General features: G+C 39.3%; 1 protein-coding gene across 1 annotated transcript; it reads left to right on the top strand.

Annotated features, from left to right (window-relative positions):
- Positions 1–1,596: 1,596 nt before the first annotated feature.
- On the top strand, positions 1,597–14,609 carry LOC139724256 (uncharacterized). The gene is made up of 8 exons (XM_071635397.1): positions 1,597–1,626; positions 3,440–3,694; positions 5,802–5,897; positions 7,745–7,878; positions 8,566–8,658; positions 10,009–10,110; positions 12,234–12,407; positions 14,546–14,609. Exons 1-8 carry the CDS (start codon positions 1,597–1,599, stop codon positions 14,607–14,609), a joined length of 948 nt encoding a protein of 315 aa, XP_071491498.1.
- The last annotated feature ends 4,739 nt before the right edge of the window (positions 14,610–19,348 follow it).

The following is a 19,348-nucleotide window of genomic DNA, read 5'->3' as shown; positions in this document are numbered from 1 at the left end:
CGGTTTTTGCGAACAAACTCTTCATTTATTCCGCACAACACTTCCTATTTTTTTCATTGCTCTTTCGAAGTTCGAAGAATTGGAATGATTATCCCATTTGAATGTTAAATGAGCATTACTGGATTGTATATATAAAAGTAATGAGACTCAACAGTGCATGACGTTATAATTGGATATGATTGTGGTAACGTAAGCGTATCTTTGTGTTTTTTAACTGATTAGTTTGAATTATAACACAAATATTTTGGTGACAATAATATTTTTGTTTCGTTTATTGATTATATTAAAATACATAGAGATCCTATCCTCAGTATCTGTTTTTTTTGTTTTGTTTTGTAGTAATAATCCAATTTTATTGCACAATATTCAAGATGGATATTTTTTGGTATTCTTTTTATTCTATCTAGCTTTTATAGTATTTTAAAAACTTCAATCTAACATTCAAAATGGTTCTATGGGAAAAATGTGCGCAATGCAGCTTGAGGGCTGCCATGGATGATTTTTGATAAAAATGATACCTTTTCAATCCACCAATCAATCAATCAATCAATCAATCAATCAATCAATCAATCAATCAATCAATCAATCAATCAATCAATCGAGTAGATTTAAAGAGTATAGGGTCACTCCTGACCAGGCGTGCTTTACATATTAAATATCCACTAAAATGTTTTCTTTTCCCCAGTGAAAGCAGCGCCTGTCCCTAAAAATAATTATGGTCCAGTAAAACTTCTAAAAGTGCGATTTCAGATTTGGTTAACCAGCCAAATTTTGACAGAAGGTCGAGAAAAGAATACTGTCTTGGGTAAGATAAGCTTTAAAAATTACATATATTGGTCCTGAGTCCGAATCTGTGATTTTTTTGTTGGTTTTGAACTGGGCGGTCACCGCATAAAGAATGAACGCCAGAAGCGTGAGTTGAAGTTCGCCGTAATGAATAATGCATGTTTAGTCAATACATGAATATTTATAAACACTGTACTTACGCTCCCGCGTTTCCCCCATTTCGTTTACTTCGTAGTTGTAAGTTCATATTTTTAGTTTTAATTTTATTGTAAATTTTATTTATTTTTTGTTCTAAAATTTAGATATATTCATAAAGCTTGCAAAAACTACATACTAAAAAATATTGATGAAAATCTGTCAGTCATTTATGTGAATTTGCGATATGAAATGTAGTATTTTGAGAAGAAAAGAGTAGTAGGGCCTAACTGTTTACGTCTACGCATATTGCATAACGCCAGGTTTGTAAACTCGGTGCGTAGAAAACTAACAATCATTTCCACCCCTCGGGATCGGATCCTGCGTTCACTGCCCGCAACATACAGCCAAAGGCCAAAGAAATAATAATTTCTAACTCAATTGTAACACCCACCCAAAACAACGTTTTTAATAACCGGATGACATTTTTTACTGCGTCGACAGCAGCAAGCAAACAGTGCAGTGAGTGAGTGCAGTGCAGTGCAGTGCAAGCTTCGTTGGTAGTGATCGACGGGATCGCGACGGTAGACCATAATAATAATTCTACGAGTACTGTAGGGGCCTGAGTATACTACGACTACGAGAAATCGACGGTGTTTTCTGTGACAATTAATAATGGGGTCAGGCAACTCCACGTTATTTGAGGTAACAGATCTTTGTTTTGTTTGGTTTATTCTGTCAATGTCTTGTGCCACTTGTGGTTGTAATTATGTCTTTAGTTTAAAATTAAAGTCTCGTTCTGACTTCTAGGAACCTCAACTCAAGACTACAAGAGTGATGTAAATTAAATCAATGTACATTGAAGTCATTGTACGTACTTGTTGGAAGTTTGTGGATTGAGTCAGCCTGCACAAAAATCTGGCAGCGCACCGGCGGTGGACCAGTTCGATCCTAACCAGTTATCGTCAGAGGTGAGCTCTTTGGTGTAAGGGCCTCATAAAATGACGAGGAGTGCTCAAGAATTTGGCAGACGTAAGCTTGCTTACGCTTTGACCGAAAGATTGGTCTGTATCTGTCCGTCGGGGAATGTTCCGCGGAGACTGCGTCTGGCTTCACGGATCCCCTCCCTCCTACTGAGGACAGCGTTAATGGCAAAATATAAAAAGAGTCCTCCGGACAGACGGATCTTTCTGTCTAGCTTACGCTGTGCTGGGAGGGCATTTCCTCATATTGCATTAAGGAAGCCATAATTTGTGCTGTACGTTACCCTTCCTGGCCTTATTACAGATGGAGTGAACATTGGGTTTCCAGTTTGATGTTTTGCTGAAGTCGGGATAACTCCAAGGTAGATTACTTTACTTTGTCAAGAGTGCGGAGGGCCATCTTGTGGATGAAATAATGGGAAGCTCCAGTGATAAGTTTTCTCCTGTTTGAAAACCTCAGCTCCTCACATTTATCCACATTGAAGGACATGACTTATTTCCTTTTCCATTCCTGGACATGGTTTTGTGGGATAGTCTCTATCTGTGATTGGGACTCAATGTCATTCTTAGGCAATTTCTTCTGTATAGTGAGGGTACTGGCTGCATACAGTATAGTCAAATGGATGAGGAAGCGCCATCTGGGAGGTCATTGATGTAGACCAAAAACAGGAGCGGGCCTAAGATGATGCCCTAGATATGGCACACCCGATGCGACATTGTCATTATGTGATGGTGATGTTGCTTTTCTTTCTCTCAAGAAAGATTTGTTGGGTTTGCCCTTTGAGGAAGTTCCAGATTAAAAAAATTAGGTGATCGCTGACTTCATGTTTCAACTTGTGGGGTACTCGTTTGAAAGCCTTTTAACAATCTCGGAGAATGGTGTCAATCTATTGTTTATCTCAGAGTCCTATGCAAGGTCATAATTATGGTTACAAGGAGTTATCTACAAAACTAACAAGACCGTTTTCTTCTGAACCCAAATCGACAGTCTGTGTACAGACTGTGTGTCCAGGTGATGCATGATCCAACTGTGTATGATATGCTCTGCGACCTTACTGACAATAGATGTTGGGATATGACTCAGAGTCTGTAGTTCTCCACTCTATCTTTGTCACCCTTTGGGGAAATGTTGGAGCTACATTTCATTTTTGTCATGGAAGAGGGGAGTTCTAATTATTAAGGTCAAGGATGGATTTAGTTACACACATGGCAAGCGTGTCCAACTTATCACCTCCATGTACAACATACACTGTATGAAAACTGGCTATACACACATGGTTCCTTCCAAACTTGTAGTATAATGTCACATTAGGGCAAGCTCAATACAAGCTTGTATGTCAAATAAGTAGGCCCATTGTTTTATGCAAACTGAATTGTCATCAACAACAGAAAGTTAGGAGGAAAACTAGAATGTCCATTGCTTGACATTTGCAGTATTTAAATCAAAATGAAGCTGTTCTGATAATTTTGCAGTTTACTTTATAGAAAGTTATACTTGCCTTTTTACTTAATCAGATTTTCCTTTTCTTTCGCAGCCCATTCCTTGGACATTTGATGTCGACAGAACACACTTCTGGGTCCACTATGGCTTTGTCATATTCGGTGGTGTCTTTGCGCTCATCTCTTTTCTGGTCCAGTTTCGGGAGCCTGCCACCTACGGCAAGCACGAGGACAACCCGACCAAATTTCAGCAACAGGCCACGGTAACCGGGGGCGACAAGACGCCGTGTGTGCAGTTGAAGGAGAGCGATGACTCTGAGGGGGACGGCGATGGCATCAAAACCAGACAGGTGATGAAAGATATTTTCGCCCCTTAGATCTTAGACCCAGTTCACACTAGCTAGAAGAGCATCACAGATATACATGTACAAGCTCTAGAGTGCTGCAAATCCCAGTGTGAATGGATCATGAGACCAGCCTAGTATGTAGGCTGCTCTGAAAATTTGGGAACTTTCACAAGTGGCAAACACATTAGGGGCCATTTCAGAAGTTCTCAGCCAGCAGTGAGATAGACTTCCCCTGCCTATTATTTGGTTTCAATCTTGGTTGATATTTGCAGGCTCAAGTGTTGCCATGCATGTAACACAAATTGCACTCACAGTGTGTATGTTCAGTGAAAGGTTTTGGAGTGTAAAGTGGGATACAGTGAATACAGTTGTATTCTTTATCTGGTATGTGTTTGTTTGTTTGTTGTTTGCCATTTTCTTCTCTGTTGTCATGTTTGAGCTGTCAAGTATACATGTTTATATCTATCTTTCTTTTTAGCTCACCTGAGCCGAAGGCTCAAGTGAGCTATTGCGATCGCTCTTCGTCCGGCGTCCGTCGTGCGTCGTCCGTCGTGCGTCGTCCGTCGTGCGTCGTCCGGCGTCCGTCGTGCGTAAACTTTTTACATTTTCATCTTCTTCTTGAGAACCCCATGACCGATTTTCACCAAACTTGGCAGGTAGCATCCCTAGGGGGATAGGATCTCAATTTGTTCAAATGGGCACCATGGCCCACCTGGGGGGCCCCAGGGGGGCCCAAACACCCTAAAATTAAGGAATCTTTAAAAATCTTCTTCTCTAGAACCAGAAGTGATAGAGCTTAGTTAATACTATGAGTTAGTACATTGATGACTGTAGTTTCAAGTTTGTTCATGGGGGAATCAGGGGTGCCCCCCTTGGGACCCAGGGGAGGGGGATGGGGAGGGGTCCTAATGGGGCCTAAATCGTACATTTTCATATTCACTTTGATATCCCCATGTCTGATTTCCACCAAACTTGGTAGGTAGCATCCCTAGGGGGATAGGATCTCAATTTGTTCGAATGGGCACCATGTCCCACCTGGAGGGCCCCCAGGGGGGCCCAAACCCCCTAAAATTAAGGAATCTTTAAAAATCTTCTAGAACCAGAAGTGATAGGGCTTAGATAACACTATGAGTTAGTACATTGATGACTGTAGTTTCAAGTTTGTTCATGGGATTGGCGGAATCAGGGGTACCCCCCCCCCCCCCCCTCCCTTGGGACCCAGGAGAGGGGATGGAGAGAAGTCCTACACTACAGTTGTAATGGGGCCTGAATTGTACACGTTCATCTTCTTCTTAAAAACCTCATGATGAATTTTGACCAAACTTAGCAGGTAGCATCCCTCGGGGGATAGAATCTCAATTCCTTCAAATGGGCACCATGTCCCTCTTGGGGGCCCCTATGGGGCCCACCTCCCACCCCCTCCCCCCTCCCACGTTAAGGAATATTTAAAATCTTCTACTCTAGAACCAGAAATGATAAATCATAGTTAATACCATGAGTTTGTACATTGATGACTTTACGTGTAGTTCCAAGTTTGTTCTTTGCAGATCCAGGGCTGCTTGCCCCCCCCCCCCCCCCCCCCCCACCCTGGAGTTGAGGGGGGGGGGGGGGATCCATATGCAGACCTAAGTTTCCAGTGTTCTCAGGTAAGAGTGTGCAAGAATGCATGGAAGGTGAAATTGCGATACTCAGGTGAGCGCGTGACCCGCGGGTCTCTTGTTTAAAGTGCCATGAGCACTGAAAGGTAGACATCCTGTGCGCTATACAAGTAGCCACTTTGATTATTATTACTACTACTACTCAGTACAATGGGCCTGATGTAGTAGTATTTGTATTGTAAAAGGACTCTTCAAACATACCATCTTTCATGTCATGCACTTCTATTATTGATTTGCTTGTAGTGATGTGACCATTTCTCATCTTGATGAATGTTCAGTTTTACTGACAGTAAACCCATACCTACATTAAATAGATCACCAACTGTTGATACTTTGTGTCAAACATTTAAGACATTGACAATTGATATCTCAATCATACCAGGGTTTTTCACTGCATTTCTTGTAGAAATTGATCTTCATTTTACCAATAGTTTTGTCTCTTAATCCCCTAGACCAAGACAAAAGCGGAGCCAAAAGGACTGTTCATTCATCAGAGATTTGGACATTTTCTCTCCGATGGCCCTCCTGGGTGCATATTATTCCCACTGGTGAGATAGTAGCTATCAGTAATTTTTCAAGTGTCAGGACACTTGGGCTGATATTCTGAACACCGTTGTAACTCTGTTGTAGCTGCTGTTGTAACTTCTGTTGTAACTTCTGTGGTAAGTCCGTGAGTTACAACACAGCTAAAACAGTTGTAAATTGGTATTCTGAGAAGTGTTTTAACGGTGTTGCAAGTCATTAAAACCATGCCCGCTGTAATAATCATATCCGATAGAAATATTGTCAGAAGTAGCATCTGAGATATTTAAAAACCAATTAAGATTTATTCCTTTGGCAAAATGCGCCTTGCTTAACCCTAAAAAGACTGGGGGGGGGGGGCCTAAAAGGCCCCCCCCTCGACATTTCGCGCGATTACTCTGCAACACGCAATGCTCTCACCGCGATGTTCTATGACTTTTTTCTTTCGAGTTTCCCGCACATTTTGACACCAAATTTGTGACGCCCGGGGGTACGGTTCTGAAGTTACATAACTTTTGGTACATGCACGTGAGGCCGAAAATGGCTCAAAAATGTGATTTTGTGTACAAAGTCAATGCAAATTGAGTTTTTTCACATGGTTCATATAAATATGCTTATTTTTACTCTCAATGGCTAAAATTAATTTGTTTTAGGAGTATTATGCTTCAAAAAGTGTCTGCCACAAATTTTGTTTAAAAAATTAACAAAAACAAAAGGTCGAAAAAACAAAGAAATACATAAGAAATTCATAAAACAATAAAATAAATAAGAAATTAATTTTGATACCGAATTTTTTTTCAAGTACATTTGCTAAGAATGCCACAAAGAAAAATTAGACCAAAAATGAGCACTTTTGGACCTTCATTTACTGATTTAGATCAAAGAGTCTGATTTCTTGCATAAATTAGCATAATTAATCAAAATAAAATAAAAGAAGACTATTATGTAAAATTTAAATATACGATCTTGTAGATTACATCGCACACTACGACTGTGCAAATTTCCGCGGCGATCGCGCGATCCACGGCCGAGATCTTAAGGGGGGGCCCTTTAGGCCCCCCCCCCCCCCCCCCAGTCTTTCGAGCTATCAAAATAGCCCAGTCTTTTTAGGGTTAACTCTATGCACATTTTAACAAGTGCTCATCCTGTGATGTGCGCACAAATAGGACAATGGCATTGGCAGGCAAAGAGAGCGTGAGATAAAACGTAGTTACAACAGAGATAAAACGGTCTCAGAATGCCACCCCTGCATTTAGGGGTCTTGAAATCTTACCTGGCCCAGCTCAGCAAGAGGACATAATGTTGTCAAGTATTGACTGAGTTGCGTCGATTCAAAACACGCTAAATTGATTTTGTAGAGTCATAATGTGAAAAAAGAAGACATGTTGCAGGAGCGGTGTAATGTTAGTGCAGCAATATACTGTAAGTGTAACTATTCCTGCTAATTATGATCAATGAAATGCCTGTACCGATGCATTCGATGGGTAACATGATTGATTAATAGAGAACATACAAAGTATGTGGGTAGAGTGCAAGAAAATGAACAAATTAGAATGAGGGAGCTGCCATCATAATGTGTCAATGCTTACTAAGGTTGATCAAAGCACCAACAGAGTCTAGAGGTCTTTCATACTGTTCGGTTAGGCTAAATACTTTGGTATAACATACCTGTAGAAAAGTTTGTACTTCCCGTGCAAATAAACGTAAATAGGAGCATTAGAACTGCTTACATTACAAACAATGTGTTAACTTATTCAACATTGTTATTTCTGCAGGGACGTTTTATGAAAACGTCTGCCAGTCCACCTTTGCATTTCCTCACAAAGTGACAATGACTGTTCAGTATATTCCGATCTCTCTCATCCCACTGAAGGTCTTCTTTCTCTATGGCAACGTCACTAATGCGGTCAACCTGGTCTTCCTTTCTCTGTTCATGGCACACTACATCCACCGAGGCCTGATCCATCCCTGGATAATGAAATACAGCAAGGCCAAAGTGCCTTTGTGGTGAGATGTTTGGTTAGGATTTTAGCCAAAACAGTCCCCCTGGATAATGAAGTCTACCTTTAGAAACTGACCAGGATTCTTTTCTTTTCTTTTCTTGAGCTCACCACCTTGTAATGTCTTGAATTGTTAAGCCCTGGTAATATTCCCCTCTCTCAATATTTACAAAGTTATGAGCATTCCCCATGGTAGTGCAAAATAGTACTGAAGTACTGCAACTGCACTTGATAAACTTAGTGAAGATGTCAGTGGAATGATTTAGAGGCTTTTTCTAACTGGTAGCCCTAACCCCAGTCCTATTAATTCCCCAGATAAAGCTTAGTCCTGTTTCTGATATACATACATCAGTAGAAAAGCAACTACCCATGCACTGTATCACAGAAACAAAGACACCTCCCCCCAAAAGTCATCATCATCGGGAACTGTATGCTGGCACACCCCAACCAAATTTAGTGGAATGTTTGAAAATTATTTGTTGGAGTTGTGGAATTCAGCGCATCATTAATGATGATGTTTTTTTTTTTTTGTTATCATCCTATGTCATAAATGTTTGTAGACACTGATGGCTTGATGCTGATATTGTAGCAGTGTTATTTAAGATTCTGTGATAAGTGTAGTGACCATATTGGATTCAGGAGCTCAGTGTGTGAACAATTCTTTGTTTTCATTCCTGCTTTGCTCACTGCGTAGGATTACTCTTGGAGGTCTGTTCCCAAATCTCATCTTCAGCTTTGTCAACGCTGACTGGGTTGGTTCTGCAAAGTACAGTTCAAATTATTACTAGTAAGTAAACTGTCATCCGTAGTTGTCTGTTTTATTTTGGGCTTACTTTTTCTAGTGCTCGGTCCTTTGGAACCATGAGAGACAATATATATGAAACGCTATTTGCTAAAATCTGATTATCATATTAAAGTTGAGAGTAACTTTTTTTTTTTTCACCAAAGTTCAATTTCAGTCATGATAGTATGGTTACAGGCAGATACCTTTAACCCGCTGAGGACGAGTCCCAAGTATACTCGGGAAAGTGTCTATGGAAAATGCATGTTGTAGCAAAATCAGCTCGTCCTCAATGGGTTAAAGGGTTGATGTCAATTTTTGCAGTAAATAAGCATTTGCAGTGGCTACCTATTCTGTTACAATGTTTCTCTCCTCATTATGTTGCTTATGAATATGTACGAGAAAGCAGAGGATTGGATAGCAGCACTAAAAGGAGAGATCGCCAGTTTGAGTGAGACAATTTAGCAGATGAGATATCTTGGTAATAGGTTCTGCTGTCTAGAAATGCAGCGAATATATAATGTAGGCTTTTTGACAGTAGTAGTGAGATCTCTACATGCAGATCAATGTGCGTATTTGCTCGGTATTGTTATGAATATGCATAACTGCATCAGTATTTTTGCCATATCTCAATTCCAGTTTTCCTTTGTTTATTTAAAAGGCTTGCCACTACATGAATAGGCCTACTGTAAAAGTGGTTTCTTTCGTGTACAGATGCTTTCACGGTTTCCATCGGTGCCGACTTTTTCGCGTGTGTTTAAATTCGCGGTCAGCAAAATCTGTGAATTCACAGTCGGCAAAAACTGCTTTATTGTGCACATGAAAACCCAAACTATAATCCAATTATTCTTTTATTTATTCAATAGAAATCAAAATTAAATGCGGGCTTATCTGAAATTCCGTCTCTCGAGTACCTATATGACATGCTTGTACTTACTACATTGCGCGGTATCGCTGTGTGTATGTTGACCATCAATACACTCAATACGCAGAATCTTCGTGTGGTGCATGTGTGCAATAGCATTGTAACAAGCGGCGAGTTCAAAACATTTTCGCGTGATGTTAAATTCGCGGTTCAACCTCAAAGCGCGAAAAGCGTGAAAATAAGACCACTGCGAAAGAAACCACTTTTACAGTAACATATTTCTTTTTTCACAATGAGCGTTTTATTATGATATATCTGTTCACTGAAGGATATTTTTATCAATATGAGAGCAGATTTTGATTGCTCATTTACTTATATATACATTTTTCGTTGTCTTGTATACACATAGAATTTGCTTGACGAACTCCCATGCCTTTGTAAAGTAAATAACTCTCACCCATCCCTCCCCACTCTTTGTCCTCTTTGCTCAGTGATCCTCGTTTCATCCTCGGTGTGCTGCTCTACGTCGTCGGCTTCATCACCAACAGGTGGGCGGACTGGAAACTCCGAAATTTGAGATCTCAATCAGGTGGGTAACGGTTGATGAATGGATGCTGCTAGAATGTCGGCATCTGGAGGACGTACATGAAACCCGTTGAAGACTAGTCCCGAGTATACTCCCGCAGGCGTATAGGGGAAATAAGTATTACAGCAAAATAAGCTTGTCCTCATTGAGATAAAATACTTGTAGATGCTTGAAAGAGCCTTAATTACAGTTTTAAAGGGAAGTGATTAGAATCATTTAATTCTCTGTTTTGGTTTGTTGTTTTTGTTTTTGTTTTTTCCTCTTATTTTCTTGTTCTACCACAGCCTCCTCTCTTTGGTCGTTTCAGTGAATGCTGTTTTGGTATTTGTGCTCATTTGGGAACCATTTATTTTAGTGCTGAATTGGTATGCATAGCAAATTGACATTGTGTTCACTTTGAATGCAGTTTGTGTAGGCCATACTTTTGCAGAACGCTGAATCTTTTTTTTTTATTTGAGAAACAGTCTTGTTTATTGGTGTGCGATACTGATACCAATAATTGAGCAGTGTAATCATATTGAATATGAATGCCAAAAGCATCACAAATTAAAGTGATAATAGTTGTGGATGTGTTAACAATACATTGTACTTTTTGTATCTATTTGTGCAATTTGTCTCTCAATCAATATTCCATTTGGCAATCAATTACATAAATATGAAAAGCTTTTGCCTTTTTAATGTAATAAATTTGTGTAAGCTGTCTGTATTCATTTATTGGAAGGGATTATTATCAGCACTGCCCAATTTTAGAGTGCAGATTATGGGTAAAGCAACAATGATGACTGCATAACCTTTTTTTTTTTGTAACCTTGGTAACTGTTAAAGAGATTTGCTTTGATTATTATGCTGTTCATTCAAAAGAGGAGATAAAGCAACATTTAATCAGAAAAAAACACATGAAGTTATGAAATTGTAGCAAGACAATACCTTGATGAGTGAAATTAGTTTAAGTGCATGTCTCTGTTTCAGATTTTTTTTTCTTGACTTCATTCCACTGAACAAGCCAACCCACTCCGATGTATATACAGTTTAATTGACTTTTGCGGCTTAGATAGGCTTTTAATTGACGATTCTTGTGCCAGAATACTTCAAAAAACACAGCCTCATTGCCAAAACTTGACATAGCTCTGATGGCTGTGTTCCCGACAGAAGCATTGATTGACACCTTGTCATGAACAGGTGCATATAGCTACAGAGGGCCATACAACATTTTTTTGATGCGTTGCCAGGCTAAAAAATCTGGGTCAAAATTAGTGCGAGGGGAGTGTCACCTGCCGCCTTGTTTGATGCTCTGAAAAAAAAAAGTTTGATTGTTTTCGGAAGTCCCCTCCCAAAAATTTGCGCACATGTTTATCATATCACTGACATTAGATTCATCTAATATGATCTCATAATATCCTGAATCTATGAGGATATGAGAACATGAAAGAGAAGATGTGAACTCATCCTCATGAAGTGTTCTGTTTTGTTTCTCTCTCTTTGATGGGACAAAGTTCTAGACTTGTTTGGAATTGGCAAATACAGGAAAATACCTATGAATTCCAAACATGTGAAGACTTTCCTCTCCCTCTCTTACCTTTCCAACTTTCTTTTCACTTTCTTCATTTCCTCTTTCTCCAGTCCTTGTCAGGACTATCCACGTGGTCGAGCCTGTGTTGTCATAAGGGAGCTTTAGGTTTTCACCACACGGATGTTCAGAGGAAAAAAAAAAAACCAAAACTGTTCTTCGCATGCTTGAAATCGCTTATATCACGATCAATCCATCCATATCTGACATTGTGTGAGTTTTCACTTTGCGTTCTGGGCTATTTTTACATCCGCTCAATTCAGGATGTAGAGAGCTATTTGATGCACTGATTTATATTTATAGAGGTGCCATTTTGCTTTTTATACATGTAGGTTGTGTCCTCTTGTAATCGAAAGCTATTTTGCAACATGGCGCAGGGACAGAGCAGAATGGCCATCGCATTCGTCGCAAATCTAAAGCTTCCTAGTAACTTAAGAAGAATTGTGATGATGTATTTTTATGTTGATAGAAAACAGGAATCAACTACGCTGTAAGACATATTACACATCAAAGGTAACAGGGGGTTTGATTATGTAATCTCTACCCCTCTTTGCAGGTAGCAGGGGCTACTACATCCCCCACGGTGGTCTCTTTGAGCTGGTGTCGTGCCCCAACTACCTGGGTGAGCTCTTGGAGTGGATGGGGTGGGCCCTGGCCACCTGGTCTGCTGCTGGTCTCCTGTGGTGGGTCTTCGGCTGCTCCACATTCATCCCACGGTCCAGGGACAACCACCGATGGTGAGTTCTTGTCTCCCATCGTCATGGCGACAACTACCACTTGAGTACTCTTTCCCATAGTTTAGTTCTGACAGTGTTTCTTTACTCCTAATTTTGTCTTATGGCCGATTCATTTCTTTATTTAATCATTTATTTATTTTTCGGTATAGTCTCATTTTAGTGTCTGCTGACAATGGAGGCTATCAGTTTAGTGTTATTGCTCTGCAGACCAGATATGATAGCAATTACTAGTTGTATATTTTTGGTATGATATGATAGTCACAACACTGATGACAAGGAACCAAAATGAAAATCGAACACGCAATTCCTTGCCACATAGTTTGAATTTAGCCCTGAATCTGTCCCGTACACTGTCACGTGAAAAATGTATAGGATGAATCCACTCAATTGTCTTTGATGTTTAAACCATTCATATGCCCAGGCACTTAGCCTTAACCCATTGAGGACGGACTGATTTTTGCTACAACACATATTTCCCATAGACACCCTGCCTGAGTATTCTTGGGACTCGTCTTCAACGGGTTAATAGCTTAACCTTTTGAGGATGGTTTGATTTTGCTACAACACGCATTTCCCATAGACACTTACCTGAGTATACTCAGGACTTGTCCTGGACAGGTTAACTTGCTGAACTGTTTCATCAGCAGTCAGTAATCTCTCCAAACTTGACCTGTTGAGGATGAGTCCTGAGTATACTTGGGCAAGAGTGTATGGGAAATGCCTGTTGTAGCAAAATCAGCCCATCCTCAACAGACTCACCTAGTTGAATAGGTAGCAAGCCCGCTCAGGTATAGCAAATGTGCCTCATTCTAGGTCTTTAAACAGGAAGGCTAAGGTGACTTAGTGGGGATTAGGGGGATTAGGTACCTAATCTGCATTCTTTATTTCCAGACTTTTAAGCCAATGGTCACACAAAGCATAGTGAGGGTTTATCAGGTGTGGAAGCCATTGACACAAAATTATTCACACCTGTAAGGCTCATTGTCAGTATTACCAGTCATTCACAACCACACCAACAGTGGGGGATATTAATGGTGTGGTCAGAACAATTACATCCAATAGATAGATGCACAGTATTCATGATGATCCAGGTTTGAATGTCTGTCCACTCACACACAATTTCAGAGCTACATTGTTTGTGGTTTTGTTTTTAACGTGTTGAAGACTAGTCCTGGATATAATGGGACAGGTGTCTGTGGGAAATGCATGTAATAACAAAATCAGCTCATCCTCAATGGGTTAAAAGAGCTGAAATCTAAAATTCATAGAGGTATCCAACTTTATCTCCTGTATAATGCAGTGTGTATTATGAGAATGTTTTGAATGTCCTTACACAGACTCTACTACATTGCTTCAGTCAGGGAGTACAGGGCTAATTATTAGAGGAACTACACATACTTATAGTACCAGTGCTGAAAAAGAATTGATACAACACATGGGAAAGACACTCATTTTGCAAAGGCATGTTTCTATTAACCTGTTGAGGATGGTTTGATTTTTCTACAACACGCATTTCCCATAGACACTTGCCCGAGTATACTCAGGACTCGGCCTCAATGGGTTATGGGGGTCTGTTTTTGAATGTTTATGTGTGTTTGTGTGTGTGTATTAGTTTATTGCTTCTAAAGTAAAGTATTTCGACATGCTAAAGATTCAGCAGATACAAGCAAAAGTATTCACCTGTTCCGTATGGGAACCTAGTGGCTTGCATAATTAAAGTCTATTGGCATTTCACAATTCAGTATGGAACTGGTTAATGAAGAATAATAAATGATTTTAGGCTGCGTTTATCATATTTGGCCTCATTTTCATTAACTTTTTTATATTCCCATGCACCAATAACACTAACTAAAGAGTGTTTGGCTAATCCCCAATGCTTGACCTTAATTTAAGTCTGAGACAACTAAATTTACAGTCTGACTCAGTTACAATAAAAAGTGTTACATAATTCCTACCATTGTCATTTACACTCTAAGGTAGTTACCAGGACCTCAATGTCAATCTGCCAAGAGAGTGTGCCAGCAGATGTGCTAAAAATTTACAAATTAAGCTTGATAAGCAGGGATGATTCATCAATGTTTCAATGTTTGTTCATGTTTCTTTTTGCCATCATTTTGTTTTTCTCTCTCATTGTACAGGTACAAGAAGAAGTTTGACAGCTATCCTCCAGAGAGAAAGGCTCTCATCCCATACATCTTTTGATCACGCCAAGCAGGGGTGGATCCAGGAATTCTGTGAAGGGGAGGCACCTTTACAAAATTAGGGGGGGGGGGGGGGGGAGGCATGCGGCCCCATTTTTTCTTTTTATTTCTTTTGTCGTAACAACAAATAAAGAGAGGGGGTGCGCCCGGTGTGCCCCCCTCTGGATCCGCCACTGCCATGAGCTACCTCATTCTCATCTCTAGTCAAATGCCGACTTTGTGAAATCAGGCAGAGGCCTGATTAGAATTACTTATTGTGATCAAGATTTGTGAAATTCATGGCGGCTGCGGAAGACCAACATTGCCAAACGCCTGATTTTCCTTTTGTGTGTGTGTGTGTGTGTGTGTGTGTGTGTGTGTGTGTGTGTGTGTGTGTGTGTGCAAAATTGCTCAGGATATCGACTAACATTCTGAATGAATTTGAATTGGATTTGTTTGAGTGTTATATGACCGCTAAGAAAGCGACGAGTGCTTGTCAGTAAGCAACCAAGGGACTAACAGCTTTAAAATGTGCCTTCCAAAGGACTGACTTTCTGACATTCATTACACAAACGGCACTGATGGGTATTTTGTTCAAATCCCTGAAAAAGATAAAGAATCAAGTGTGAGAACAGAAAAAGATTAAACTGCAGTTCTTTTTTATTATGATTTTGAGCATAATGATGAGTATTATGAATTTGTTATTGCTAGTTTTATTGTAATATTTGAATTGTCAATTTTTGTTTGTATCTCTATTCTTTTTGCTCCATTGAAGTTTAAGGTTACATTCCAAAAACACCTGTATGTATGTGACAAGGCTTGTAAACAACATGTATTTCGCAAAGATTTGACAGTAAGCTTTGTTTTCATCTCTTCTGTCTTGACATGACGTGGAGATGTTTTCTAAAAAGGTACATTTTATTGGTTACATACGTGAAAACGAGAATTTTTATCCCTAATTTTTTGACTCATAAACCAGCTTTGATCTAAATGTAATGTCACTACCTAGTGCCTTCCGATTTCACAGTACATGTATTCACATTGGGTCGAGTATTTCTGTGTTTCTTTGAAGTACTGAAAACTTAAAACTCATTTTCTATTTCTATATTGTATCAAGAGTTCTGGTCATCCATTTACTTTGTGATATGAGTTGTATCTAGTAGAATCATGTTGTAGAAAAGCACATGGCTGTGGTTCTACATGTAGTACTCACACAAGATAATGATGTAGTGGAATTGAACTGTCTCATGCACAAAGTTGCAGTTGTGTGCTCTTGCATATCATATTTTATACTGTACAGTTCAAATTTACGTGAATTACTTTATAAGTAGAGTGATATTGTATTGGAAAATTGAGCAAAGAAAATGGGATTCCATCGGGACTCGAACCCGAGCCCTCCGGATTGCTAGCCCGGTGCTCTACCGACTGAGCTATAGAAAGCCTTAGGTCAGTGTTCGTCCCAGAAACCCTAAATTCTCAATGCTTGGATGGTCAAAAGCTATAGCAGTGCGCTATATGTGTGACACACACACACACACACACACACACACACACATTTACTTAAACCTGACATAAACCCGAAGGATAATTCAACTTGGGGATAAATGCGGGGGATCACCGAAGTCATGCAGTTTTTTGAGTATGTCACAAACGTAAACAGAGGAATCCGATGGAACCCCATTTTCTTTGCACAATTGTCCAATAATAAATTATATTAATTTCTGGTCAGTTTTCCTCCATTCTCGTTAAATTTAGATATTTGCAAGCAAAGGTGCTAAAAAAACAAATTAAATTATTAGAAAATATGGGATATTTGCAATCATAACTTCCAGAATATTCCTTGTTCTGTTACAAGTGAGGCATCATTGGAGTGGTTTTATTTTGCTCTATGCGATGAGATGATGGACTTACTTTAAATTTGTTTAAAAATGGCGCTTAGATCATTTTGCGATGAACTCTTCACTTATTTCCTCCTGCACCTGTTGCCAGCTCGCGCTTAACCTTTTCAGTACCAGGGACTTTGGACAGTGTGTACAATGCTGTGGGGTTTACTGTGCCAACCAGCACTCAAAGCTCCAAAAGGCTTTAGGATGATACAGAAGAGACTTACGATCCATGCCATTTTAAGATGGATTTATCTGACATAAAGAGAGGTATACTGAAGCAGACTGCAACCCTTCGACATGTGGAGCACTTTGCCACTCCATCATCATATCGCCATGACAACTCTTTTCAGACATGGAGCCATAATGCCTCATCTTGGCTCATCACACCACCGTGCATCTGTTGGGTACATACATTTGTACGTACAAGGGGTTGGGTATATGCTATGGAGTATCCTGCAGGCGTGAACGTGCATCATCATGATTAACGCGTGTTTATATGCAGCTGCTCCAACATTTGGCGAGTTGTTTGTTTTTGAGCTGTTTGTGACTATGTACACGTATGCAAAGTGTTGTTCATCCCGGGTCATCTTCAGGCTTCTATCATCTTCATGACTCATGGCTGGTGCAGTTAACCCATCAAGTCCAGGGAGCATTGTAGCTGCAGAAATTATCATCTCATCATCAAATTGGCAACACTGTATTCTTATGTTGGAGAAAGGCCAGATGGAGCAGGTTAAATGCATTAAATCTGTCCAAAATCAGAAAGAAAATTACCAATAATTCTATAGAGAGACAGAAACTTTATTCATTTAAATATGTTGCCAATTTAAGAACCAGATTATCCATTTAGCAAAAACGAATTAAATAAGGGGCTTTTTATGTTTGTTTTTTTTTCAAAAACAAAAACAATTGCAGCATATTTCATGAGCATTAGAGGGCTTGTATGAAAGACATTTTTTTTTCTTTTTACTCTACTAAAACACAAACAATGAATTTCTAAAGTTTTACACATCAGAAAACTGGTTTGCAGTAATGTCATGTTACATTTCACTATCAACAGTCCGCTTTTTCTGGTGTCCTTGCAGTAAAAGGATTTATAAACATTTATAGGAAGGCCTATACTTCAACGGGATGAATGGCACTACAGTGTATGTCAGTTTACTAACAAAGAATAGTTATACGATAATAAATAGACACAACACCAAACCACAAAAAAGTGGTTTCTGGAATGAACCTGATGCATGAAAGTAATAGGTATATGTGATGCACCATGTGGTACCCAGGGGTACTGTGTTGTATGGCGCCATCTTGCGTTTAGAAGGTGATCATGATGGCCAACATTTAGCACTTTGCGATAATTATCCCAATACCAGTTCAGTCATGTTGTGATGGAGTTTTTACCATAATTACAGTAATGATAGTGATGATAATGATAATAAAAGTCATCATCATTTTGATGTTTTGCAAAATATACAACATGTTATTACAGTTTTGAACCATAATTCAGAGTGAGATCTAGAGATACAATATGTAGAACTTGACTATTTATTTCATGTCTTCCTTGGAAATTTTACTGCATAATGCATATATATTATTATTGCAAATACTTAAAGCCATCTCACATATTTTCAAAATGAGTTATGAATGTCAGAGGTCAAGTAAGATGTACATGTATCTCACTTTCTCATAAAGAAATGCGTATATCTATTTCTTTCATTCTCGGCTACGATTGTTTGGAGCGATTCTGTTGCAGTGATGAAGATAGTAATGGGGTATATAAAACATTTCTAGTACATGTACTAAAATTGGTAGAAAAGTATTAGAATTGCCAGTTACACCATTTTGAATTACTGAAGAGGAGATTTTATTCAGTTGCAATTAATGATTGGTTGACTGATTTGTGTGACCTTGTCATGGAAAGGATAGAATATGAATGGATGAAGAGCTTGATGACCTATTTATGTCTCATATTGTACTTAACCGGTAACGATCCAAATAAACTAAATGTTGAAAAGTTTCCTTATGCAATTATGTGAAGGCCTGTACTATGTGTACCGTAAAACGGGGTGAAAAGGGACGGCGAGGTGAATAGGGACAAAACCGAGAAAAGTTTTTTGAATGTTCATGTTTCAAATTTGCTTGAACTTTTTTTCTTATTTTTATCATAGGATGGAAGGACCATCCAACAGTGTCCAGAAAGTGGTCCTCCTGATGTGAAGATTTTTTTAAAGGGTACTGGAGGTCCAAATAAAAAGTTTTCAAAAAATCACAAAAAAATCAGGGCGGTCAAAACTTTTCTGCTCCTGTGGCCATTGATTAATGAAATCTGCTAAAAAAGGTTCATGAATCTAGCCTATTAGGTCCTACAACATACCTTTAAATTTGAAATAATTATTTCAACAAGAATTTGTGACAGCACATTTTTTCTTCTCTTGGGCAAAAAATCAATTAGACTGGGGTGAATAGGGACACCATGATATCGTTTGATTGGCCCTTTAAATTTTCTGTATGATTAACTATTATAATGTCATAAATTGCTCTGAAATGTTTGTTATGTCCAGCTATTTCCAAAAGTGTGAATTTTTATTCTAAATCTCTTGACAAGAGAGCAATAAGATCTTTGGATATGTGGCTTCACTTTTGCATACCTAGATGAGAGTGAACTTCGCTGTCTTAACCCTATCTTGGGGAGGAAGGGTCTGGGAACCCTGGCCCCACCCACCCCCTTGGGAATTTTTTTCACTGCCTAAGACAGGCTAGGACTCTTCCACTTGTATTTCATGACCTTTTTCTCTGTCTTCTGCATGTTTGAATGCCAACAACACATCTGTTTGGGTCAGACCCATACTATAGGTGCCAGCTTATAATTGCTGTA

Source organism: Diadema antillarum, unplaced genomic scaffold (genome assembly GCF_040938485.1).
Source record: "Diadema antillarum isolate AM-2024a unplaced genomic scaffold, OU_Dant_1.0 scf00000210, whole genome shotgun sequence".
Classification (NCBI taxonomy): domain Eukaryota; kingdom Metazoa; phylum Echinodermata; class Echinoidea; order Diadematoida; family Diadematidae; genus Diadema; species Diadema antillarum.
The sequence above is the reverse complement of the archived record's forward strand: the minus strand, read 5'-3'. Positions and strand labels throughout refer to the sequence as shown.